Source organism: Vulpes lagopus, chromosome 11, assembly GCF_018345385.1.
Source record: "Vulpes lagopus strain Blue_001 chromosome 11, ASM1834538v1, whole genome shotgun sequence".
Taxonomy (NCBI): domain Eukaryota; kingdom Metazoa; phylum Chordata; class Mammalia; order Carnivora; family Canidae; genus Vulpes; species Vulpes lagopus.
Window position 1 is genome coordinate 320,868 of NC_054834.1, and position 26,150 is coordinate 347,017.

The 26,150-nt window shown below is 54.5% G+C and overlaps 1 protein-coding gene across 1 annotated transcript in view; it reads left to right on the plus strand.

Annotated features, from left to right (window-relative positions):
• Positions 1-26,150, plus strand: part of ABCA13 (ATP binding cassette subfamily A member 13) — a 240,985-nt gene that overhangs the window by 208,489 nt on the left and 6,346 nt on the right. Inside the window, exons 59-62 of the mRNA XM_041773932.1 lie at positions 6,830-6,980; positions 11,648-11,782; positions 13,036-13,139; positions 19,867-19,959. Coding sequence (XP_041629866.1) covers positions 6,830-6,980; positions 11,648-11,782; positions 13,036-13,139; positions 19,867-19,959 — 483 coding nt within the window. The remainder of the gene's footprint in view (positions 1-6,829; positions 6,981-11,647; positions 11,783-13,035; positions 13,140-19,866; positions 19,960-26,150) is intronic.

Below are 26,150 nucleotides of genomic sequence, written 5' to 3' on the forward strand. Positions count from 1 at the left end.
TCCGCAGACCGTGGACCCCGCCACCCGCCGCGCCGGACGTCCGTGCGTGGTCAACGGCGCAGAACCGAGGGATCCCTGACGTGCAGGATCAGGCGAGGTGGTTTCCGTCTAACTCTGAGCGCGTGCAAGTGTTTTACGTGCACGACCCGCAGAAGAGGCTCTTCGTCCCACTCCAGTGTGAAATCTTGTCCGTGATTTAAAAATGTGGCTCCCGCGTCACTAGAAGGAGGAGGCCATTCATGACCTGGGTGGTGAGTAGTCCCGAAGACAGATGGACAAGCATCCTCTTTCCGTGGCTAGAGCCCTCCCCGGCTGCCGTTAGTGACCTCCTCTGAAGCCCAGAGATCCCACCTGGGAGGGGACACGCATGGTGCAAGCATTGCAGAGGCAGGAGCGGCCTGGGCCACTGAGCCATGAGAACGATCATTTAAATAGATCCCCCATGTCTTTATATGGCTTGTGCTGTTTAAATATAAGTTTGGGGCACCTGGGGGGCTCCGTGGGTTAAGCACCTGCCTGTGGCTCAGGTCGTGATCCCGGGGTCCTGGGATCCAGCCCTACATCGCTGGGTTCCCTCCGCAGTGAGGAGTCTGCTCCTCCCTCTGCCTCTGCCCCCTCCCCACTCATATTCTCTCTCTCTCAAATCTTTAAAAATGAATAAATACAAGTTTCGTACATTTAAATTGCCACAGAGCTAGTCAACTTGGGCAGAGCTGCTAGGAGACCAGGAAAGCTCGTCTCAGCAGAACCCAGATAAACATTCTGAAATGCTAAAACTGGCGCAGGGAGTTTTATAAATCAGCAAGTGCGGATAAACCCTTTTTAAAATGTGAACTTTAAATTGGGATGTAAAACAGCTAAAAATCGTGACTATAAGGCTTGATGAATTTTTTTCTTCTGCTCGTCCATCCCCGTTAGCATCCCTAAGGCAGACCGTTGCCGGGACCCAGAAGCCCCCCTCGTGATCTCTCCCCGTCAAGAGGAGACTGTGGTGACTTGTCATCATGGATTAGCCTCGTTTGTAAACTTTCCTTCAGTGGGATCATACGTGGGCACCAGAGTGACGGAGTCGGTGAAGCCCTGATGAGCCCCCCAGGCGCCCCTGCAAGCTGTTTTGCTAAAACCGCGCCCTATTTTATGTCGCCAACAGGAGGCCAGTAAGGTCACCATATTTCCACATCCTCACAAATACGTGTCGCGTCCCTGTTGGATCGCAGCCGTCCTAGAGGGTAGGGGGTGGTGCTTCCCTGAATTTCTCTAATGACTTAACGGTACTAACCATATTTTTTACTAACCATATTTTTCTATGCCTTTTGGCTGTTTGTGCATCTTCGGAGAAATGTATATTCACATACTTTGCCCATTTAAAAAAAGTTGGGTTACGTGCATCTTTATTACTGAGTCATAAGCGTTATTTATTAGATTCCAGAACAAGCATATTATTAGATACATGATTTACAAAAATTTTCACCATTTTGCATAGGATGCCTTTTAGTACTTTTGGTGGTTTTTAAATTTTTTTTTAAATTTTTAAAAATTTATTATTTTTTGTAGTTTCAAGTTTGTATTTAAATTCTAGTTACTAAAAGAATAAAAATAAATTAAAAAATAAATAAATTCTAGTTTTTTAACATACAGTGTGATATTAGTTTCAGGAGTAGAATTTAGTGATTCATCACTTACAGACAACACCCAGCGCTCCTCACAAGTGCCCTCCTTGTTACCCACCACCCATCTAGCCCGGCCCCCACCCACCTCCCTCCTTCACCCCTCTGTGTGTTATCTGTCATTAAGAGTCTGTTTTCTGTTTTTTCTCTCTCTTTTTTCTCCCTCTGCTCACCTGTTTTGTCTTAAATTCCACATCTGAGTGAAACCCTCTGGTATTTGTCCTTCTGACTCATTTCACTCAGCATAACACCCTCTAGCTCCATCCACATCCTTGCAAATGTCAAGATCTCATTCTTTTTTGAAGCCCGAGTAACAGTCCACTGCATATGCTTCTACTACCTTCTCTTTGTCCGTTCATCTCTCGGGGGACACTTGGGCTCTCTCCATAGTTTGGCTGTTGTTGATAGTGTTGCTATAAACCCTGGGTGCAGGTGCCTCTTCAGGTCAGTATCTTTGTGTCTTTTGGATAAATACCTGGTAGTCCAGCTGCTGGGTTGTAGGGTAGCCCTATTTTGAACCTTTTGAGGACCTTCCATCCTGTTCCCCACAGCGGCTGTACCAGTTTGCACTCCCATTAACCACTAGTGGATGAGGGTTCCCTTTCCTCCACCTCCCTGCCAACACCTGTGGTTGATTTTAGCCGTCTGACAGGTGTGGGGTGATACCACCTGGTGGCTTCTTTTGCATTTCCCTGATGATGAGTGACATTGAGCGTCTATTCATATGTCTGTTGCCATCTGTATGTCTTATCTGAAAAAATGTCTATTCACATCCTCTGCCAATTTTTAATTAGATTATTTGGGGTTTTTTTTGGTATTGAGTTATAGAAATTCTTTATGTATTTGAATACTAATCCTCTATCAGTTATGTTATTTGCAAGTACCTTCTTCTATTCACTAGGCTGCTTTTTGCTTTATCATTTCCTTTGCTGTGCAAAACCTTTTTATTTTAGTGTAGTCTCAATAGTATGGTTTTGCCTTCGTTTCCCTTGCCATCTGTATGAGAGTTTTTTTTTTCCTAAGGATGAATACTATTCTGTGTGTATATACGTGTATGCCATGTTTTGTTTATCAATCCATCAGTGGACACTTGGGCTATTCACCTTTCAGCTCCTGTGAATGATGCTGCTGTGATTTGCTGTATGAATGTGTTTGCATTATTACTTCCCGATCTTTCGAGTGTATACCCAGAAGTAGAATCACCGAATCCTATGGCCGCTCTGTTTTTATTTACTTTTCTTATATAAATGCCATACCGTGTTTCATGGTATCTATACTATTTGATACCTTGAACATAAGTGTGTGACAGTTTCAATTTTTCTGCATCCAACCAATATATTAGAGAAGGAATCATTGAAGATAAAACATTATTATATTTTTAATTTTTACGTATTATTTTTCATCAATCTTATAAGAGTTTTTTTAAAAATTTTTTTTATTGGAGCTCGATTTGCCAACATATAGTATAACACCCAGTGCTCAATGATAATGGCAACACCGTATCCAGCTGCTGTGACTGATGGCTAAGGGACATGAATGGTGGTGGAGAAATTGAGAATATTCTGTTATTAAGATACTTCCAGTTTATTGTTATTCAAAAGTAGACTTGGAACAGTCGTAAATGTATATTGTGACCTCTAGAACAACAAACAAAGAAATGTAAAGATTTTATTTATTTGAGTGAGAGATGGGGATCGGGGGGAGGAACAGTGGGAGAGGGAGAGAGAAGCTCAGGAAGACCCTGCTGTGTGTAGAGCCTGACGGGAAGCTCCATCTCATGACCCTGACATCACGACCTGAGCCAGAATCAAGAGTCGGAAGTTCAACCGACTGAGCCACCCAGGCACCCTAACAACAAAAAAATTTAAAAAGAAGTACAAAGATATTCTAGGAATGGAGGGAAAATGAAATCGTATAAAATGCCCAACTAAAACTAGACGAGGCAGAAAAAGAGAGAGAAACAAGGGCAACGAATAGAAAATCATTACAAATACAGCAGATATAATCCAGGTGTATCAAGAATCAGTTTAAATGAAATGGTGTAAATATAACTGGTGAAACATCACCAATTGAAAGGCAGAAACTCCCAGAGTGGATAAAGAAACAGGATCCAGCTCTGTGTGTGTGTGTGTGTTTTTTTTTTAAGATTTTATGTATGTATTTATTCATGAGAGATAGAGACAGAAAGAGAGAGAGAGAGGCAGAGACACAGGCAGAGGGAGAAGCAGGCTCCATGCACGGAGACCGACGTGGGACTCGATCCCGGGACCTGGGGTCACGCCCTGGGCCGAAGGTGGCACTAAACGGCTGAGCCACCAGAGCTGCCCTAGCTCTTTGTTTTTTGAAAGAATCCCACTTATTAAAAATAAATTTTATTTATTTATTTTTAAGTAGGCTCCACACCCAGCTTGGAGCCCAATGTGGGGTTTGAACCCGGCACCCTGAGATCAAGCCTGCAGCTGAGAGCACGAGGTGGATGCCCAGCACGCTTGGCCACCAGGTGCCCCAGATCCCACTTTAAATGTAAAGACCCGGATAGATCAAGTGTAACGGTGAAAAGAAAGATACATGGTGCTGACATTCATCAAAGGAAAGCTCGAGTAGCCATGATAATTGAGACAGAGCAGACTTTGGGGCAAAAAGGATAAAATCGTTAGGAATGAAGTGGGACATTGCATAGGGAGAGAGGAGCCAGTTCTGCCCAAGGATGTAGCAGCCCCTAAAGTGTGAAGCCCAGCGCGGCGTGCGGGATCCCTGGGGAGAGCCGGTGGAGCCGAAGGGGAGAAGGCGCCTCCAGGGCTGCAGTGGGAGACGTCGGCGCTCCCCTTCCAGGAGCGGACACATCCCCCGGGGGGCGGGCGGGCAGGTGTTGCTGAACCAAGCAGCCATTGGCCAACTGGATCGGATGGACATTTATAGGATTTTTAAAAAGATTTTATGTATTTATTCGAGAGAGGGAGACGGACAGACCCCACACAGGACGGGGGGAGCAGAGGGAGAAGCAGAGGCCCCGCGGAGCAGGGAGCCTGACGTGGGCCTCGATCCCACGACCCCAGGATCATGACCTGAGCTGAAGGCAACGCTCAACCCAGGTGCCCCCAGACGGGTCCCGGGGCGAGGCCAGGTTCTCCCTGATGCTGTTGACACGCGATGCGAAGACCTTGACGTACGTGTCACCGGTGAGCCCTGATGGGCGGTGAGGGCTTGAGTGACGGTCCCCACGCGGATGCTCGGCCGAGCCGGATGGTCCCGGGGAGCCGCTGCAGGGGAGCCCAGCTGGGGTTCCTGCAATCCGGGCGCTGCGCTGCAGCTGGGTCCCTATTAACGGGAGCCCACCGCCCCTCTGCCTCTCCTCCGCGGCTCCCTCTCTCTGCCTCAGGCCGCAGAATGCAAAAAAGAGGAAACCGCGGGAGACGCCGAGCGGGCGGCACAGTGGTCGGCACCGGCCGTTCCGCTCGCTCGGGGGTCGTGGGGACACGCGGCCTTGTTTTGCCGGCTCTGAAACGCCGATGGGGGTCCCCAAACGTGACTGTGCACATGGCCGGCGGGGGACGGAAGTGGAAACGGTCGTGGACCTTGACGGCGAGCCCAGACACCGAGCCGCTGCCGTCGTCCCCTGGATCGTCCGGCTCTGCGGGCGCCTGGGGCGGGCAAGTCCACGGGGGCGGGCCTGGGCCCGTGACCGGTTTCTGGGTGCGGGGCCTTGGGGCGGCTTGGGTGGCAGTGACGGCGCAGTGCCCGGCGTGTCCTTGGAGCCGCCGGGTCTCACCCAAACGATTCCTTCTATGTCGTGTGCATTTTACCGCCGTGGAAAATAGCAGAGTAGGAAAAACGAGAGAAAGCAAAACTCGCCGAGTGACGTTGCTCCAGAGGCCGAGGTTCAAAACGGAGCCCGATGCTCCAGGCCTGCCGCGGCCGCGGGCACGGATTCTTGCTCCTCAGTTTCCAGGACTGAGGGTGTCTTGTCTTCCTTAGGGTTTTCTTCGGAGCCTCTTATTTTCTCTAGTTTAAGGACGCGGGATAAACTCCGCGCAGCACGCAGAGCACACGTGGATCCGAGGCTTCCTGTCGATACGCGGCCGTCGGCGCTTCAGCTTTGGGGGCCCACAATGACACGTGGAGTTTCTGTGGCTCGGGGTCAGCGTCCCTAACACCCCGTGTTGCCCAGCGTCAACTGTATGTTATTAATTCACAAAATTCTGATATTCAGGGTAAAGTTGCCGAGAAAGCCTCCCACTGATACGTGTCTTTTAAAGTCTCTTAAAATCCACCAATGGAGAAAATTCCGGAATGTGTCCGAACTAAAAAAGAAAAAAAAGAAGAAGAACGAAAAAAAAATTCCACAGATCAGCAAAAGTCAGGCTGGAAGCAGCTGTTTGCTACAGGAAATAGAGAGGAAGGAGTTGGAGGGCGTGAGGTTTGCAAGAAGCAGAGAAAACGAAGCAAGGTTTGCAACGAAGAATTACGCAAAGCCGGGTTTTCTTGTGTCGTTTCCTTGTTCCCAGGTGCTTATGCCACTTTAGTTAAAAATACTGATAGTCATCAAATGAAGGGAACGGCTTCACTTTTTGGGAGATCCCAATAGTAGCACCTGTAGCAATAATGATTTCTCAAAAATGACTTTTTTTTTTTTTTTCATTTAGGAAATAGACCTTTTCCTGTGTGGAATGCTTTCAGGCTTTACAGTCATGAGGTTTTTTTTTTTTTTTTTTTTAAGATTTTATTTACTCAGAGAGCGAGAGAGTGAGCGTGTGTGTGCACAGGGCGGACGGGGGGAGGGCAGTTCCCCGTGGAGCAGGGCCAACATGGGCTCGGCCCCAGGTTCAGGGGTGGAGGTCACTGAGCCGTGACCGTGAGTCTTCGTTTCAGGAGACGTTTTCGGATGTTCAGAGGGAGCAGCGTACGGCGCCAGGAGCGTGGGCTTCTTAAAGGCCTGACCGGGGGGCGCTCGGGTCCGTGTCCGCGACCCCGAGTGCCACTGGAGGCCGAGCCTGGGCTGCCACCCAGGCGCCCCGTGTGGGTGTCCCGCCGGCCCAGACGCCGGGTAGCGGCTCCCCGCGGGGCCGCCGAGCTCCTGCCGGGCCGGGCCGGGCCGGGCCGGGTGCGGGAGGGGCCGGGCCCGCAGAGCCGGGTTTGGATGGTGCGGCCGTGTGTGTTGGCAGAGAACTGCTGAACCTGGGCGCGGCGGGCGCGGCGGGGCTCCGCATCGGCTACTGCCCGCAGCAGGACGCCCTGGACGAGCTGCTGACCGGCTGGGAGCACCTGGACTACTACTGCCGCCTCCGCGGGGTTCCCAGCCCGAGCATCCCCCAGGTAAGGTGCCCTGGGCCCCTGCAGGTGCAGCGCGCTCTGCGGCCCCTGGACCAGGAGCCCCTCGCGGCTGAACCTGAACCCCGGCCCCTCTGATCACAGGGAACTGGGGTGTCTTGGGTTCGGTCACGAGCCGAGCGCCTCGGCCTCTTGGGGGAGGCTGACGTTCGCGGGCTCGTCTGGTCTCTGTGCGCCTCCCCCCTCAGGGCCCTTCTATTCGGGAGCAAACATCATGCCCCCCCTCCGTAAGGGCCGCGGCCGAGGCGCGGGGCGGGCTGCTGGAAGGAGGCCCTCCCGGGGACTGGGTGGCCCCTGCCCTGCCGCCCGGCCCGGGCCCCAGAGGATGCAGACGCGCTTGGCCTCCGCACGTCCTGGTGCTCCCTCCCGGTGCTCCCTCTGTAAGTCGGGCCCTCGGGCTGCGGGGCCGGCCGTCACCCCACTACCCTGGGTCCGCTCATCCCGGCTGGGCGGCTGTGGGAGCCCAACGCCGATCGGAGCCCGCGTTCGAGGGCCGTCTGTCCCCATCAGCCCTGCCTCGTCCGGATGAAGGAGGCTTGAGGTCGGCAGGGCCTCAGCACCCCGCGCCCCGCAGAGTCCCGCTGCAGGGCCAGCCCGGCACCCCCCGGCCTCTGGGCGCAGGCTGGGTCAGGGAACCATCCCGGAGGTTGTGGTAACGCTGCCGGACGGGACGGGGGCCTGGCCTCCTGAGCCGTCGGGGCACCCCCCCCCACCCCGGGCGAGTTAGCTCCCCTGACCGGGTCCCGCCCCGTCCTCAGCCTCAGAAATCCGGGAACCAGAGCGGCCACGTGGGTCCCGCGGCTTCTCGGCTCGGTGACCAGGAGGGGCTCTTAGAAAACGACCAACACAGGCTGCCCGGGTCTCGGGGCACAGCGGCTGTTCTGAGCGGCCGTCCCATGACCCACGGGCCACTCTTGTTCCCTGGCTTGCACACGGGGAGCTGAGCTGCAGGTAGCGGCCGGGTTTCCCTTCCAATCCTATAAACCGGTGCCCACGCGCGTCCGGGGGAAGACGCCACCCGGGTGCCGAGCACGTGCAGGCTGCTCACTGGGTTCCGCGGGGCTTCTGGTGCCCCGGGTGGCCCGGCCTTGTTTCTACGGCCCTTCGGTGGCCTAGAGAGTGGAGACGACGTGCAGTCACCTTGTGGCCCCTCCACCCGGGGTCCCAAGCCCGTCCCGGGACCAGGAGCCCCTCAGGGCTGAACCTGAACCGCGGCCCCTCTGATCACAGGGAACTGGGGTTCCTCCTCGCCCCGGGATGCCTTCCTGGCATATCTGCCCCCACCTGGGTTCCCTCCTGCGGGCTGGCACCTGCCTTCAGCGACCTGGGCAGCCGCGGGGGTGTCCACTGTGGTTCTAGAGGAGGATGCACCTGCACCTGCACCTGCGGGAGGCCCCTCCTGACCGCCCCTCGCACCCCTCCCGCACCCCCTGCACCTGCCATCCTGACCGCCCCTGGCACCCCTCCCGCACCCCCGGCACCTGCCATCCTGACCGCCCCTCGCACCCCTCCCGCACCCCCTGCACCTGCCATCCTGACCGCCCCTGGCACCCCTCCCGCACCCCCGGCACCTGCCATCCTGACCACCCTCCGCACCCCCTGCACCTGCCATCCTGACCGCCCCTCGCACCCCTCCCGCACCCCCTGCACCTGCCATCCTGACCGCCCCTCGCACCCCTCCCGCACCCCCTGCACCTGCCATCCTGACCGCCCCTCGCACCCCTCCCGCACCCCCTGCACCTGCCATCCTGACCGCCCCTCGCACCCCTCCCGCACCCCCTGCACCTGCCATCCTGACCGCCCCTCGCACCCCTCCCGCACCCCCTGCACCTGCCATCCTGACCGCCCCTCGCACCCCTCCCGCACCCCCGGCACCTGCCATCCTGACCGCCCCTCGCACCCCTCCCGCACCCCCGGCACCTGCCATCCTGACCGCCCCTCGCACCCCTCCCGCACCCCCTGCACCTGCCATCCTGACCGCCCCTCGCACCCCTCCCGCACCCCCTGCACCTGCCATCCTGACCGCCCCTGCACCCCTCCCGCACCCCCGGCACCTGCCATCCTGACCGCCCCTCGCACCCCTCCCGCACCCCCGGCACCTGCCATCCTGACCGCCCCTCGCACCCCTCCCGCACCCCCTGCACCTGCCATCCTGACCGCCCCTCGCACCCCTCCCGCACCCCCGGCACCTGCCATCCTGACCGCCCCTGCACCCCTCCCGCACCCCCGGCACCTGCCATCCTGACCGCCCCTCGCACCCCTCCCGCACCCCCTGCACCTGCCATCCTGACCGCCCCTCGCACCCCTCCCGCACCCCCGGCACCTGCCATCCTGACCGCCCCTCGCACCCCTCCCGCACCCCCTGCACCTGCCATCCTGACCGCCCCTCGCACCCCTCCCGCACCCCCTGCACCTGCCATCCTGACCGCCCCTCGCACCCCTCCCGCACCCCCTGCACCTGCCATCCTGACCGCCCCTCGCACCCCTCCCGCACCCCCTGCACCTGCCATCCTGACCGCCCCTCGCACCCCTCCCGCACCCCCTGCACCTGCCATCCTGACCGCCCCTCGCACCCCTCCCGCACCCCCGGTCCCTCCTGACCGCCCTTGCACCCTCCCGCCCCCCCTGCGCCCAGGCCCGTCAGCCCCCGGGGGTCCCAGCTCACGGTGGCCCAGGCCCTGGGGTTGTCTGTGTGTCCTCCTCCTCCTCTTCCCCTCCCCGGAACCCCCAGAACTTCACTTAATGCTGAAGATACGCTGTATTCATTTGGCCTGAATTAGGCTTAGTCCGTCGATGTGATGATTTTCCGTTTTTCCCCCACTGTCCACACTGCGTAGTGTGGTAGTTCCCCATTTTAGCCTGAATTCAGTGAATCTGATCTAAAAATAAATCTTGCATCAAGTTATAAGAAAACAATTCAGGCAGAGACGTGGCCTGTGGCCGGGGTCACAGTGCGACAGCGTCGGGGCTCGGGCCCCAGAACCACGGGCGCGGTGCCGGTGGGGGTGTCTGGGGTGTGGTGCCCGGGGAGAGGGGACGCAGGGCCCTGCCCGGTGGTGACCCCAGCGCCTCCCACCTGCTGCTTCCTCCTCCCACTTGCCTTCGTCCTCAAGGTTTCTTCCGCCCCGAGGTTTTGGTGGAAGGAGCCAGAAGTGACAGCTGGAGGAATGGGGACCGGGTTGGAAGCTGGGGGCGGGCTCGTGTCTGCAATCCTGGGCTTCCTTTTTCCTTGTCATTTTGATCTTTTTTAAAAAAATTATGTATTTACTCACGAGACACAGAGCGAGGCAGAGACCCAGGCAGAGGGAGAAGCAGGCTCCCCACGAGCAGGGCCCCAGTGCAGGACTCGATCCCAGGACCCTGAGGTCACGACCTGAGCCGAGGGCAGACGCGTCACCAGCCGAGCCCCCAGGTGCCCGGTGGTGACCTTTTGTGGAATTGGGGCAACGTGGCCGGTTTCCGGGCTCCGGGAGCACAAGCAACCCTGAAGTCGGCTGGGTCGGGGCCTCGCGCTCTCTGCGCACGAGGTGGGTCCTCGGGCCCTTGGTGTCACCTCGAGGCCGCGCGGTAAAGCTGCAGAGCGGTTCCTGTTGGGGCGGAAACGTCACGCCGGTACTCCCAGGCGTTGTGGATGTTTCATCGTCGTTGTCCTTATTAGGATTATCCCGACTTGTACAGGTTTATTCAATCAAGTATGAATATTAGTTCATACAGTGTAAATATATTTATATTTTGTTATTTTATTTTTTTGATGTTTTTCCCTTTGTCTTACATTTTGTTAGTTACTCAGGGCACTGACTTTTCCCTGCTTCTCCTAAATTTGAGTTAAGACACGATCTTGGCCAGTTTGATTGTATGATGAGATCCACACGGACAAGACAGAGCCGGGTCCGTGTCTCTGCGGTCGTGAGGGTCCAGTTTGACCCTTTAGTCAGAGGATATACTGCGGGGAGGGAGCGGGAAACCCACTGGTGCTCGGCATCAGCCCCCGAGGTCTGCATGGGGTTGGGGGGATGGGCCGGGAACGAGCCAAATGTACGGGGCAGGAGTCATGCCGGGTGTGGAGCAGAGGGGCTGCGTGGACCCCGGACGGCCACTGGGAGGAGGGGACGTGGGCAGACGCCCACCGGCTGGGCCCCGGGCACTCGGCGCAGGGCAGGCGAAGGGGGACCCGGGGAGGGGAGAGGAGGCGCGAGAGCGTGCAGGTGCGGGGCCAGGACCCCAGCCCGCGGCCCCCCCCCCATCCTCAAGGCTGCGTGAGCCACTTCCCAGCCGCGGCCCGAGGGAAGCCCGAGGGAAGCTCCGTCTCAGTCGCCCCCTTCCCGAGCCCAGCGGCTCCTTCCTGGAAACGGGGCATTTCCTGCCTGTGTGACTGTCGAGGACCCTCATCCCAAGTCTCTGCGCCCCGAAGTCCCAGGGGGCCCGCCCGTGTGGCTGTGCATCCAGACCCTGGCTGGCCGGGTCTCCACCCCTGCACCCCCTGTGCCCCCCTGTGCCCCGGGCGGTGTGCTCGGCCCACGCGGAGATGCCCACAGGCGCCATCCTGTGCCGGGCAGGGGTGAAGGGGCGGGCGGGGGTGAAGGTGGCTGCAGGGCCGAGAGCCGGCCCGGGCCCAGTGAGGGCTGCCTTCACGGGCGGCACCTGTCTTGCAGGTGGCCGGGGACCTCGTGGAGCGTCTAGGCCTGGAAGCCCACGTGCACCAGCTGGTGGCCACGTACAGTGGGGGCACCAGGCGGAAGCTGTCGACGGCCTTGGCCCTGCTGGGCGCACCTGACCTGCTCCTCCTGGTGAGTTCTGGGGATGGAGGGCCCCGGCCTCTGGGCGCCACCACCTGGGACGCGGCCGAGCTCACAGAGCCTCCCGGGAGGAGAGCCCGTCTGCACTGTTGGTTCCCTGAACTGAGGAACTTCCTGCCCCGAGACGACAGTTCCCGAACAGAATCCAAAAAAGCATTGCAGTTTTACAAAAAGATCATCCCTTTTCTTTTTAAGATTTTATCTATTCATGAGACACAGAGAGAGGCAGAGACACAGGCAGAGGGAGAAGCAGGCTCCCTGCAGGGAGCCCGACGTGGGACTCGATCCCGGGACCCTGGGGTCATGACCCCAGCCAAGGGCAGATGCTCAACCGCTGAGCCCCCCGGGCGTCCCCAAAACGATGATCCTGGGTTCGAGTCCCTGTTACGTGTGTCACTGAAGGTCCGACACAAGTCCCCGTTAGCGGCAGCTGTGCGGGACCCACCGCTAATCCGGGCCTGACATCCGCCCGCGGTCTCTGCGACCGCCCGCCCTCGGGGGACTCCTGGTGGGCGTGTCGGGAGCGCGGGCCCTTGACCGGCGGGGGGGTGGGGCATGGGGGCCGCGGCTCTGGGGCCAGGCTGCCCGAGACCTGCCTGGGAGCTGGCGGTAATCCAGTTTGGCCGGATGAAAGCGTCAGCCGGTGACGGCGGGCCGAGAGGTAGAGCCGGCGGCTGGCATTGGAAGTGTGGCTCGAGGTCCCCCTCCCGACCAGGCGCAGAGGGCGCTCGGGGGGCCGCAGGCGGGACACGAGCCACACGTCCGAGCTGCTGGGCACTGCGTGAGCTTGGCTCCCGTCCCTGGTCTAGCTGTGCACGGACCTCACCCGGTTGCAGAGGAGCACAGCTGTGCTTTGCGGCTCGGGCCGTTGTTGGGGTGCACTTTCTCTTTCTTGCTGACCCTGAGCTCTTCAGAGAAATGCGTTTAGTTCCCCCCACGGCAAAAAGCACAGACATGCATCTCGCCGCCCAGAACCCGTTTCTCTCAAAGGTGGTTCAGCAAGTGCAGGGGTCGGGTGTTTACTGGAGGAGAGAGCCCCAGGTTGCACGAACCCCCCCTTCACCTGCTGGCGCTACACGGGGGGACGCCGTTTCTGCTCCTGCACGTCTTTCCGAAGCTCCGTGGGTGGTGGCCGCCCTGCCGCACCCCGAGGGGGGCTCAGGCACGTGCTGAGCCGGGGTCCCGCCCGCCCCCGCGTGTCCCCAGGCACCCCCCGCAGCCCTCACCTGTGCCCTCTCCCGCAGGATGAGCCCAGCTCTGGGATGGACCCCTGCTCCAAGCGGCACCTGTGGCATACGATCACGCAGGAGGCTCAGAGAGGCTGTGCAGTGGTGCTGACCTCCCACAGGTGAGCCGCAGGCTGGTGCCGAGCCACGGGCACGGCTGGGGGGGGGCGAGGGCTGCAGGGCAGCCGGGCCAGAGCCCGTGGCCCACGCCATCCGTCGTCGTCGGGACACCGCTGCGGCCGAGGGAGGTGGCCGCGAGCTGCCCGGCGCCCCACGTGTCTGTGCTTCTCTGCCCAACATCATCTTTTTATTTTTAAGATTCACCTATTTTTATCTTGGAAAAGGAGCAGGATCACATGGGCGGGGAGGGCAGGGGGAGAAGCGGACTGCGCTGAACGGGGAGCCCGATGGGGAACTCGACAGCTGCGCTGTTTCCCGTTAGAGGGTGACCGGAGGCAATCCTGATGTCGCTCCTGCCCGTGGCTCGCAGGATTCCCCTTTGGCTTTCACGGTTGAACGTTGCTGTGTCCACGCGTGGATCTCATTGTTCATCCCCCCCCCCTGCTCGCATCCATTGTGCTTCTTGAATACGTAGGTTAATGTTTTTCGATAGACGCAGGGATGTTTTGGCAGGTGGTCATTCCAGTATCTTTTCTGGATCTTTCTATCTTTCCTTTCCTATCGCTGGTACTTTCTGTAAGTATGACGGTGTCCCACAGCTCTATGGGTGTCTGTCCATTTATGTTTTTATTTATTTTTAAAAAATATTTATTTATTCACGAGAGACACACACAGAGAGAGAGGGAGAGACACAGGCAGAGGGAGAAGCAGGCTCCATGCAGGGAGCCCAATGTGGAACTCGATCCCGGGACCCAGGGTCATGCCCTGGGCTGAAGGCAGGTGCTCAACCGCTGAGCCACCCAGGGATCCCCCGTCCATTTCTTTTAAATACTTTTCTGTTTTCAGATTGCATAATCTTGATTGATCGATCTTCACGTTCACTTATGCTTTCTTCTGCTGCTCAGATTTTGCTGTTGGCCCTGTAGTGAAATTTTCATTCCATTTATCATTCGCTTCTACTAAAAACATTCCATTTGGTCCTTTTTTTTTTTTTTAAGCTTATTTATTAAAACAGCTGGGTGGCTCAGCAATTGAGCATCTGCCTTTGGCTGAGGGAGAGATTCCAGGGTCCCAGGATCGAGTCCCACGTTGGGCTCCCTGCATGGAGCCTGCTTCTCCCTCTGCCTGTGTCTTTGCCTCTCTCTGTGTCTCTGGGGAATAGATAAATAAAATCTTAAAAAATAAAGTTTAATTATTTATTTTTAGTGGGAGGTAGAGGGACAGAGAGAGAAAGACAATCTTAATCAGACTCCCTGCTGAGCACAGAACCTGATGCAGGGCTCGAACCCACGACCCTGAGATCATGACCTGAGCTGAAATCAAGACTCAGATGCTCAACTGGCTGAGCCCCCCAAGGTGCCCCGTTTGTTCCTTTTTCAAAAAGAAATAGTCTCAGTCTACTTTAGGATCTCTATTTGTTGATCATTGTCATTTTTCTAAAAATTCTTTGAACATCATTCCCTTTAGTGCCTTGTACACGTAGAGTGGCTTCACTTGAAGGTTCTTTTCTGCTAAAGGTAGCATTTAGGGACACTTAGGAACAGGTTCTGCTGGCTGGTTTTCCCCCTGCGTATTGGTAATAATTTCTAGTTTATTATGTAGGTTATAATTTCTGGTTAAAACTGGATATTTAACAATATTTATTTTTAAATTTTTTATTTATTCATGAGAGACACAGAGAGAGGGAGAGACACAGGCAGAGGGAGAAGCAGGCTCCCTGCAGGGAGCCTGATGCAGGACTCAAACCCGGGTCTCCAGGATCACGCCCTGGGCGGAAGGCGGCACTAAACCTCTGGGCCACCTGGGCTGCCCTATTTCGTGATATTTAATGAATTGTAGCATCTCTGGCTTTTGATTCCTCCCCTTCCCTCAAAATTGCCGTTATGGCTGTTTGTTTTGGTGTTTTTGATTTGTCTGTTCCTCTGTGTGTCCGTGTGTCAGGGTTTCTTTGCCTCCATGAATCTGAAATCTCTTTCCCCTGCAGCGAGTGGCTCCTGATCCCTCCGTTCAGTTTGTGGATTAAGTTCCGTGCTCATTTTCTAAAGCCTGGATTCCCTGGAGCCCCCCCGCCCCGGGTTTTACATGGGCAGAGGCTGCCCTCAGCAACCTCAGGGCCGTGGGGCTGTGTGTGCGCCGGGGAGGAGAGTCACGCCCAGGCCTCCTCCAGGCGGCCCGGTTTTGTGTTGTCCTGGTTCTGCTGGCCGCTGGCACGTGCACGTGGCGCGTGTGGCTGGCGTGGCCCCCCGACTCTGCTGCGCGTACCTGCAGCCCCAGGGAGTGCCGTGCGGGCCCCAGCCAGCCGGCGCCCTGGCCCCGGAGCCCACCTCGGGCCGGACGCTGGCGCTCTGGCCCCTCCTGGCCGCCGGGCTCCACCAAGCTCCTGCTGCTGACGCTGTCGCCGTCGGGGCCTGACGAGACGTCCAGACGCGATGCAGAGCGCAGAGCCCCCGGGGTCAGGCCCACCCGCTGAGGCTGCGTGTTGTGAGGCCAGTCGTGGATCACCGGTCTCCTCACCCGCTGTGCTTCTCAGGGCGTCGCACGCCGTTGGCCAGTTTCCAGAATTCTGAAACGGTTGCTTTTATTCATTTTGCTCAGTTTTATACGTGTCTTTTTTTGGGGAAAATATTTGCCAATTTTTTTTTTCATTCAGCCACAGCCAGAAGTCCTGCCCTTGTCTTTTTGTCTTTGTTCCATTTCTCTTCAGAAAATTAAATTTTACATTGACATGAAATATATTTGGCAAATCCTCTGCCTTATAATATATATACTTTTTTTTTTTTTTTTTTTTTTTTGGCTTAAAACGATCTCTTGGCCGAGCTGATTGCAGAAACGCCCTGCGTTCCTGTGTTCATTATGCTGGCCTTTGTTAGGGTCTCATGTTCGTAGGTCGGTTCTACGATCGGATAAACTGGTGTTACATTAAAAATGCCTTTTAAATTCTACCGAGCACATAATTATTGCAGACAGTTCTCAGAAAGACCACATGTCACCGTAATTTCTGTTTTATGTCCTCTTATTCATTCGGCCTCACGTTGATGAGGTGCCTTCATTTCTTTTTTTTTTTTTTTTTTTTTGTGCCTTCATTTCTATAAGTCTGTCCATATTCATGCAATGCAAAGGTGTAAATGACTCACGATTAATGAAGAGCAGGGCAGCCGGGGATTGAGTCTGTGAGTCTGAGACAGCTGCCTTCAGCTGAACACTATCCAGGTGGCACAGTTTCCTCTTAGTTTTGAGTTTCCGTCTCTGTTCCTCTTACTGTTCCTTTCCTGGAGGACCACGTAGAAGCGTGAGGTTCCCACCTGTTTCCCACTGTGCCCTCCAAGAGGAATTGAAATAAAATGAGTCCATCCGGGGCACCTGGGGGTCTGACTCCTGATTCCAGCTCAGGTCATGATCTCAGGGTCGTGAGATCGAGCCCCGTGTCAGGCTCTGCACTCAGTGTGGAATCTGCTTGTGTCTCTCGTCTGCCTCTCCCCCTGCTCGTTCTCTCTCTCTCTGTCTCAAATAAATAAGTAAATAAAATCTTAAAAAAAAAAACAAAACAGAAGCGAGTCCATCCCCATCCAAAAGACATAAAATCTTAAAAAAAAACAAACAAAAAAGTGAGTCCATCCAAGAATGATGGGGAGTCTTTTTGCTCGCCCGCCCGCCGAGCCCTGACCTGTACGTCCCATTATAAGCCCCGAAGCCGTCCCGCCGTTTGGCCAGAGTGCTGTTCCAGCCAGCGTGATCATCCCCCCGAGGACGTGCAGCGTCCGTTTTCCGCGGACATGGGCAGAGGCTACTTTCGCTGATAATCGAACCCCCGGCATTTGGTCGGGATCTCACATTCCGGCCCCCCGTGCTGAGCGGCTCTGGTATCCCACCTGTTGTTTGGATCTTGTTCGTTTGACGGCTAATAAGAAATCAGTGGAAACTACGGAGTCATTACAGAGGTCGGTGCTTCTACGGATCCACACTCACCTCAGCTGTTTAAGGATGTGACCTAGAGATGGCTTCGGCGTCCCCCACTTTAATCACACTTGTAAAAATGGAATAAGATTGTTTTAAACTGAAATCGATTAAAGAAACAGAGGAAGACGTGTTTGCACGGGAAGATCCTTAAGGCATGTTTGGGCCGTGGATAGCGTGTATTCCTCAGTCCGCGTTAAGCTGCTGTAACAAAGATCCCCGACTACAGTGACTCAGACCAGACAAGCTTCCTCTTCCGCACGGACTCTTCGCGCTGGCGGGCTGTGCCGGAGCTCAGGTCATCCAAGGCCTCGGGGTCTTCTCTCCATGCCTCTTACTTACCTGTGGGTTTGGCCCCATCTTCATGGTTGAAATTCACTTTCTGGTCCAGCTCATGGACGGTGGAAGGAACCTACGCCCTACACAGGCGTCTGCGGGAGCTGCGCGGGCGGCGAGCAGGGTACCCTCGATCTGGACAGGCCGCGACCGAGCACGCGGCTGCTTTACGTCCGTTCCCTGGTGTACAGACCCCGCATATTCCCACAGATGATAGTATAACGAGGTCGAAGAAGGAAACACTTTCCACCCTTCACCTCACTTTTTCAAGTATCGTGAAAATCATACCTTTTTGTGTGTTTTTCTTTCCTAGTTTTTTCCACGTACGTGTACATTTTTTCTAACATGACTGTCACTTTATCATTGCTGTATCACTACTTTTTACATTGAGTTTACAAAACCTCCTTTTCATGGCGAACACATGAATCCACTCCCGTTTATAGGAGTTTTGTATTATCCTATTGTGGGACCGATTTCTGGATTTTTACCGTTATAAGTAACTTGTCACATGCATTCATAAGTTCTGAATTTCCTAAGGTAAGTTCCTAGAAAAGAGGGAATCGTCAAATTGGGTTTTCAGAAAGTCATGCCGATTTTTCACTCCTACCGGCGGTATATGAGGGGCCCCTCCGAGGATCATGGAGAAGATGCTTTAACTTTTGGGGTGATTTTTATGATCTGAGAATTCGTTGTTTTAATCTGCCCTGCAGATGAGGGGGGAAAGTGCTTTCCTGTACAATGTACAAAAGTACACATGACAAATGCCTCTCTGGCTGGAAAATAGTTTTCTGATCACTTATTTGGTGGCTGAGCTTCTGAGCTGTTGGTATGCGGATTACCCGGGAGCGGGTCTTTGGAGTCTCTGTGTTTGCCCTTTTTCCTGGATCGCGTCTGCATGGTTCTGGTTTTACACTAACATGTATCTGCTCTTTATACTGAAGGTATTAACACTCTCGGGTTGCGTTTGTTGTAGTTTTTTTTTTTTAAGGTTTATTTGCTGTGTGTTGACACGTTTATTAGAAGTTCGTAGTTTTGCCTTGTCAGCTGCCAGACATTGTCGTAGTTTGTCTGTTGCTGTCCTACTGGGCGGGACGTTCGCCTCCTCCCAGCGCTTACCTGTTGGAAGCGTGACTGTCCCCTTCCATGCGGTCTTGTCTGGTTCCAGCGATCTGCCCTCGAATTCCTTAGCGGGTAGCCTTCTTCAAATTATTTTAGCCTTAAACAAATGCTAATAGTTTCTGGGGCAAATTCTATTACTTTTCTTGTTTACAGTGTTTTCACCCTCTTAACTAAATAACTTTGAAGATATGCTTCATAATTTTGATTGGCATCAGACTATATCCTTATTATAATTCATGTTATTTTCCATATAATTATAATAATACTATTCTAAGCTAGGACTCTTTATTACATATTTTATATCAAAATAATATTGCATATTATGGCCAACTAAATCACAGTTGCAAATTATAATGTCGTTTTTATATTTTATTTTATATATCATAGTAAAATCAAATTCATATTTATATTTTATATGAAATTCACTGATTACATTTTGTATTTATATATCCTATTTTACATGTACATTTATACTAACACTAATTTTATATTGCAATAATTTTCATATTACAGTAATTTTCATATTATAATAAATATAGCAATGTCATAACATATTTTCACATTATAACATTTCATTTTCATATTATAACAGTTATAATGTTATAATTTTATAAAAATTATATTTTTATAATCATTATAATTTCATAATACGTTTATAATAATTTCATAATATAGTTTTATAATAATTATATAATTTTATATAATTTTAAAATAATTATATAATTTTATAATAATTATTTTATATAATTTTATAATAATTATAAAATATAACAATTTTATATAATTTTATAATTTTATGATTATAATATATATAATTTTATAATTATTTATGATTTTATATAATTATAAGATATCTTATAATCATTATAATTTTATAATAATTATAAAATATTATAACAATTTTCTTTTTCTAAAATATATTCACTTTTTTCTTGGCAGATCTTTTTATTGATTCAAGATTTCATTTAGGTTCATTAGTAGATCTTATTGCTTTTATTTTTTCATAAAACTTCCACATTTCCTATGAAGGTCACTCGTATCTAGTTTATATTTTTGTACTGTCGCTAGAAGGTTCTGTCCTCATAACTGCTCCTCAGATACTGAAAGGCTGCTCAGTTTTCAGTTCATTGTGTCAGGGGCTATCTAAATAAAACATCCGTGTAAAAAATGCTTTTTGGAGGGTTTCTTGAGGTTTGTATAGCAGCTATTCAAGAATATAGAAAATTCACGAATTTGCCACGGTGTTTTTGTTGACCTGTGTGGTCCAAGCCTGATGTCCGCAGGGCACAGCTCGCTCACACGCCTCTCGTCCTCCCGCAGCATGGAGGAGTGCGAGGCTCTTTGCACAAGACTTGCCATCATGGTCAACGGCAGCTTCCGGTGCCTTGGCTCTCCCCAGCACCTGAAAAACAGGTATGTCGCATGTGTGTTGCATGTATGTGGTGTGTGCATATGTATGTCCCATGCATGGTGCCCGTGGGCATATGCATGCCACATGTATGTCGTACGTGTATGCAGCGCGCATATGCTGTGTGTATATACGTGTTGTGTGCATGTTGCACTGGTAGATGTATACTGTGCATACACGCGTGTTGTGTGTGTACATGCATGTTGTGTATAGACTGCATGTGCCCCTGTGTTGTGCGTGTGTGTCGTACGGATGTATCGTGCTCCATGTGTACATATGCCGTGTGTATGTGTATGTTGCGTGTGTTTTACGTGTACATGTATGTTGTGTGTCTGTTTCTTTCTGTTGAACTGTGCGTCCGTGCGTGCCATAACTCTACCTGCTGGTGGTCTAGAGCCAGCATGGCCCGGTCCCCTCACTGCAGAGGAAGGGAGAAGGGGGCTGAGAAGGTGAGTGTGTTGGGGACGCACGTGGAGCCCCCCAGTCCCCACCACAGTCATGCTTCTTCCAGTAGGACATGCGCTCTCCTTGCGACAGTCCAGAGGGAGAGAGGACAAGAAATGTCCCTGCTGATCCAGGATGCCCTCCCCAGCGCTTGTCAACCCTGTACCCCTCGTCCGGGGTGGATGGGGCCCTGGCACCGGCGACCGGCGTGGGGTCACACAGGTGCTGTGGTCGTCGGTTTTATTTGGACTAATAAGGACTAAAGATTTCCCCTGTGTGTCCTCATCCTTTACATTTCTTCCCTGTTAATTGTCTTTTTATGTCTTTTTCGAGTTTTTGGGATATTCATGATTTTTCTGTCAATTTCTACAAGCATGTTTGTGTCCCAGTATTGCGTTTTTTTGTAAAATTCGGTGTCATCTAAACCATTTTCACGCATTCTGATTTCCTTTTAACTTGTTGGTTAATCTGTTGCTTCGGATACAGAATAATTCTTTAACACGTGTTGATAAATTGTTTTATTTCATTTATTTAGTGTTTTTGAAATTGGAATCTGCAGGCAGAGCTTTAACAGACCTACATGTTAGGTTGAAAGGTGTTTATTTCACGGGAGAAATGTTATCGGGTGCTTGCCTGGCTGCACGGGGCAGTGAACGTCCGTCGTGCAGTGGCGCGGAGTCGGGGCTGCCGGGACAGCCAAGGCCGCGGCCGCTTGCCGCGCAGGGTCGGCCACTTGTCAGATCAACCTGCTGGAAACTTCTCAGTTTGTACTCTGCTCATCTTTGATAAGTATCATCAAAAGAAAAATAATACTTCACACTCCCTAACCTTTATGGACGCCCACATAAAGGTTTATAGCCCGTGCCTGATTGCTCGGTGATTTATGTGTGCGCCTCGCTGCCTGTCCCAGGGCTTGGCGAGCCGCCGGGGAGCCGCTGGGGCGCCGAGGCAGCCGTCCGCCAGGGTGCGGGCTGTGGGCCCCTGGTCTCACCCGCTTCTGGCCTCTGTTCCCGGGACGCGGCGCAGGGCGGCTTGTTAGTGACGCAGGGACTGTGGGATGACACAAAGCGAGAAGTGGCTGGTGGGCGATTCGCCGAGACACGGAACCCAACGCGTTGCAGAGTGTCCTTTGTGAACTTGGTGTTTTCCTGCAACAGCTCAGCTGATGATGGTTTCGGTGACATGGGATTAACGGTGAGGGGCTCCTTGTGACGGGGACCCAGGAGTCCCCAGGAGTCCCTGGCCTCTGTGCCCGCTGCAGGCCCCTGGGGCTGAGGGGCTGCATGGACAGGACGGCCCCTGAGTGTGCACGGCCCTGGGCATGCTCGTCCTGGGGCTTTAAGCAGATGTGACATGCATGGCCCCGCTTCCAGCCCTGTTGTCCCCAGTGCAGGCCGTGGGTTTGTCCCAGTGTCTGGTGGCATCTCTACCTGCTGGGACCCGGAGAGGTGACCCTGCAGGTCTGGGCTGTGCCTGCAGGGGGATCTGCGCATACGTGCCTCAGTTTCCCAAACCCGCCTGGACCCCGCGGCCCCCTTGGGCCCTGTGTGTCTGTCCGCCGGGGCCACGCTGCTCCTGAGGCACCGTCCGAGGGCCTTGCCGCCTGTCCTGCCACCCGGAGACCCAGGGGCCCCCGGGAGGACTGACCCCCAGATCCTAAATTCACTCCGTTGTTAACGTGGCTCCTGCTTCCTTCTCCAGCTCCAGACCCTGTTAGAAGTTCCCGGGGCGTCCGATGCCATAGCTGCACCTGAGTGCGCCCTGTGTCCGACTGTACAATCGCATCATTTTTTATTTTTTATTTTTCATATTTTATTTTATTTATTTTTTATTTTTTATTTTTTTTTAAATTTTTTTATTTATTTATTTTTTTATTTATGATAGTCACAGAGAGAGAGAGAGAGAGGCAGAGACACAGGTGGAGGGAGAAGCAGGCTCCATGCACCGGGAGCCCGACGTGGGATTCGATCCCGGGTCTCCAGGATCGCGCCCTGGGCCAAAGGCAGGCGCCAAACCGCTGCGCCACCCAGGGATCCCTATTTTTTATTTTTTATTTTATTTTTCATTTTTTAATTTTTTAAAAAAATTTATTTTTCTTTTTTCATTTTTTAGATTATTTTAATTTTTTATATTTATTTTACTTTTATTATTTTTATTTTTATTATTTTTAATTAATTAATTAATTAATTAATTTATTATGTATCATTTTTAAAATTCAAACTCCACCAACATTGTATCTGCTCTTGGGGGGCTCACACCTGCCACTCCTCCTCCTCTGCCTTTGTCTCTCTTTCTGAGAAGGGACTTTGCCTCTTTGCCGACGTCTGTCTTCTTCCCTTTGACAATCCCAGTCCCTCCGAGACCCTCGTCCCGGGGATTTTTTTCGTCCTACCTTTGATCTTCTGCGCCCATTACGAGCTCATCCATCTTAGTCACAGAATGTCGAACACCCACACGTTAGCGTGTCCGTTGACTGAAGCGTGTTCGCTTTGTGTAATAAATGTCCGAAGTACCGGTGGTTGGCACTGGTCCGTGGCTCAAGGCTTCAGTCTTCTTGGTCCCGGAGTGGCGGCTGTAGCTCCGCCCATCACATCCTCTTTCCAGGCAACAAGCGAGAGGGAGCAGGGAGAGGGAGGACCACCTGCCCTGCCCCTGGGCTCAGTAGCCGTAAGTCCCACCCAGACATGTGCCCTGTACCCTGTTAGACACCCTGGCTGCTGGAAGCCCGAGAAACGTAGGATTCATCTGGGCATTTTGCCATGTAAGTCAAGTCAGGTCTCTGTGGATGAGCAAGACAAGGCAGTGGATGTTGGGTGGGTGTCTCCGGTCTCTCGTTCTCCTGAGTCCTGTGCTCAGGGGAGGGTCGGTTGGACCCTGTTGTGTGACTATCCTATGATACGGGGTAGACGATCCAGCTTCTGTGTGAGCCATCACTGTGCATGCGCACGGATGGATGCGTGTGCGTGGATGGATGTGTGTGCACAGATGGATGCGTGTGCATGTGCATGGATGGATGTGTGTGTGTGAGGACTAATGCATGTGTGCGTGCATGGAAGGATGCATGTGTGCGCATGGGCGGATGGGAGTGTGCATGGACGGATGTATGTGCACAAGGACAGATGCGTGTCTGCGTGCATGGAAGGATGCGTGTGTGTGTGCATGGACAGATGTGTGTGCCCATGGACATGCGTGTGTGTGTGTGTATGGAAGGATGCGTGTGTGTGTGCGTGGATGGATGCGTGTGTGCACGAGGACACGTGTGTGCATGCATGGAAGGACACATGTGCACGCGTGGATGGATGTGTGCACACGGACGGATGCGTGTGCGTGTGCACAGGGGAGGCTGCCGGGCGGCCAGGACCGCCTGGTCCGTCTCTGGGGGCACGGACCCTCCGTCCCAGGGAACTGGGGAGGCTTTCCCGCATTCCATCCCTGGCGCGGCTGGGGCGCGTCCACGAGCCACCTGGAGGGAAGCGGCCGCATCTGCGTGGGGCACCTGTTAGCTCCCCTGCCCTGCACCCTCTGGCCCAGAAAGCCCGGGTCTCAGTGTAAGGGTCGTCCTGTTGGGGGGATACATGTCGCTTCCGCAGCCAAGAGTGTGAAGTGCACGTGGCGCGTGTCTCGGCGGGGAGGGCGGAAGGGGTGTTGATGCTGAGCGCCCGTCCTCACGCTGGACATTCCAGGTGGGAGTCTGGTCGCGGGCCCAGAGGGCGGCCGTGCCCCGGCAGGTCCTCCCAAGGACACACGCGGGACGGTGGGAGACGCCAGCGCGGGAGACCTCGTGTCCCGGTTGGGGCCCGCATCCCGACCCCTGCGCGCTCACACGCGGGGCCTCCCGTGCGCTCTGTCCCGGGGAGTGTCCATGCGCTGGCGATAAGGGACTCTCTTCGGCTGCCTGGCCAAGCTCTGCAGATGCTTTTGAAGATTTTTATTTTAATTCATGAGACACGGAGACGCAGGCAGAGGGGGAAGCAGGCTCCATGCAGGAGCCAGATGTGGGACTCGATCCCGGGACCCCGGGGTCACGCCCTGGGCCGGAGGCAGGTGCTCCGCCGCTGAGCCACCAGGTGTCCCTCCATGTGGGTCTTTTCGTAATTTCTGTCTCTTGATGGCGCGCGATCCTCCGACCTTCTTCTGGTTCTTCCATCATGATTTCGCCTAGTTCTTGGGCCATATTTACGATCACTGCTTTGTTGCCCTTGTTAACCCGACATCTGGCGGCTCTGTGGCTTACAGTTTGTTCTGGTGTCTGTCGCTCTTTCCTGTTTCCATATATGTCTCACAATTTTCTTTTTTTAATTGGAAACTGAGCATCTGATGATGCACGCAGCCATTCGGGGCACCGCTGGGGCTTGTGGCTCTGCTTGTTGGCGGAGTTTCAGCGAGGCCTGTTGCTGCCCCTGCGGGGGATGGGCAGCCCGCGTGCGCCCCGTGTCGTCCGGGTGATGCAGCTCGGGCGCGGCTTCCCGCCTCCCGTCTGGGCACAGCCAGCTGCTGCCACCGATCGCTGACTGACTGCTCTGCCGCTGTCACCAACGGCCTGGGACATGAACTGTTCCACAGCCTGATCCAATCAAATTTGGGCTTCTTGGTTTTTTTAGAATTTTCTTTGTTTACCCTAGGGAGAAGGAGGGAGGGGAGGCGCAGAGGCGGAGCGGGAGAGACTCAACAGACCTTGGCCCAAGCGTGGAGCGCGACCTGGGCCTGGATCTCGAGACCTGAGTTGAAACCAAGAGTCAGGGCCCCCCCCCCCCCCCCCCCCGGCTTGGGCTGCTTCGCACCGATGCTCCTCGGCCCGCGTCGGACATTGCTGTGCCCCCAGGAGGGTTCTTCCCGGGGCTCGCCCGCCCGGCGGTTCGCCCGCGTCTGTGCGTGTCCCCAAGCTCTCGCTCCAGACAGCCATGCCCGAGGGCCTCAGCGTCCCCTGCCCTGGTTCACGTCGGGGGGCCTCGGGGAGGACTCTGGAGGTCGCCCCCCCAGCGGCCCGCTTCCCCTCCACGCCGGTCTCCGAGCCGCCGCTCTGCAGAGGGTCAGCCCCGGAGGACGTGAGCCTCAAGCTTTCTGGAACTCAGCTGGGCCATCGGGAGTGGGTGGAGGGGGCAGGCGGGGAGCGGTGACGCTGCACACCTGCCAGGAAGACCGCCTCGGCCCGGAGGTGGGGGTCCCTGTGCTCTGGAGTGGGGTCCCCCTCTCGCCGGGCGGCCCGGCAGGCGGGGAGCGGTCCCGGCCCAGACCCCGCAGGGCCTCTCTGCTCGGTCGACCCCACGAGCCCTCCTGAGGATCTGCTCTCCCGGCCGCGCGCCCTGAAGGCCACTTCCGAGGCTCTGAGCCGAGCCCTCCATGACCGGTGCCCGCTCTGCGCGGAAGCGGCTGTGCAAGGCCCCCCAGGCCGTCACGCCGGAGCCCGGCCTGCTTTCCCCCACGTCGATTCATGTCCCCTCCGTGCTGGCCAGTGGCCACGCCGGCAGGACCACGAGCCCAGGGCGGGTGTTCATGCTCCCTGCTCCTGAGGCTTTGCGGCCCCGCCCCTGCGACCGCCGCGCACGTTTATGGATTCAGGTGATCTCCCGTAAAAGCAAGTTTGGGTGATTCGGAGGCGCTACATGGGCGCAAGTGCCGTCCTTTGATGAGACTCCAAGTAGGAAGTCACTCCCGTCCATCATTCGCAGAGAAACCAGGGAGGCGCCGTAGGTGCCTGTGCACCTGTGCACCTGTGCACCCGTGTACCTGTGCATCTGTGCATCTGTGTACC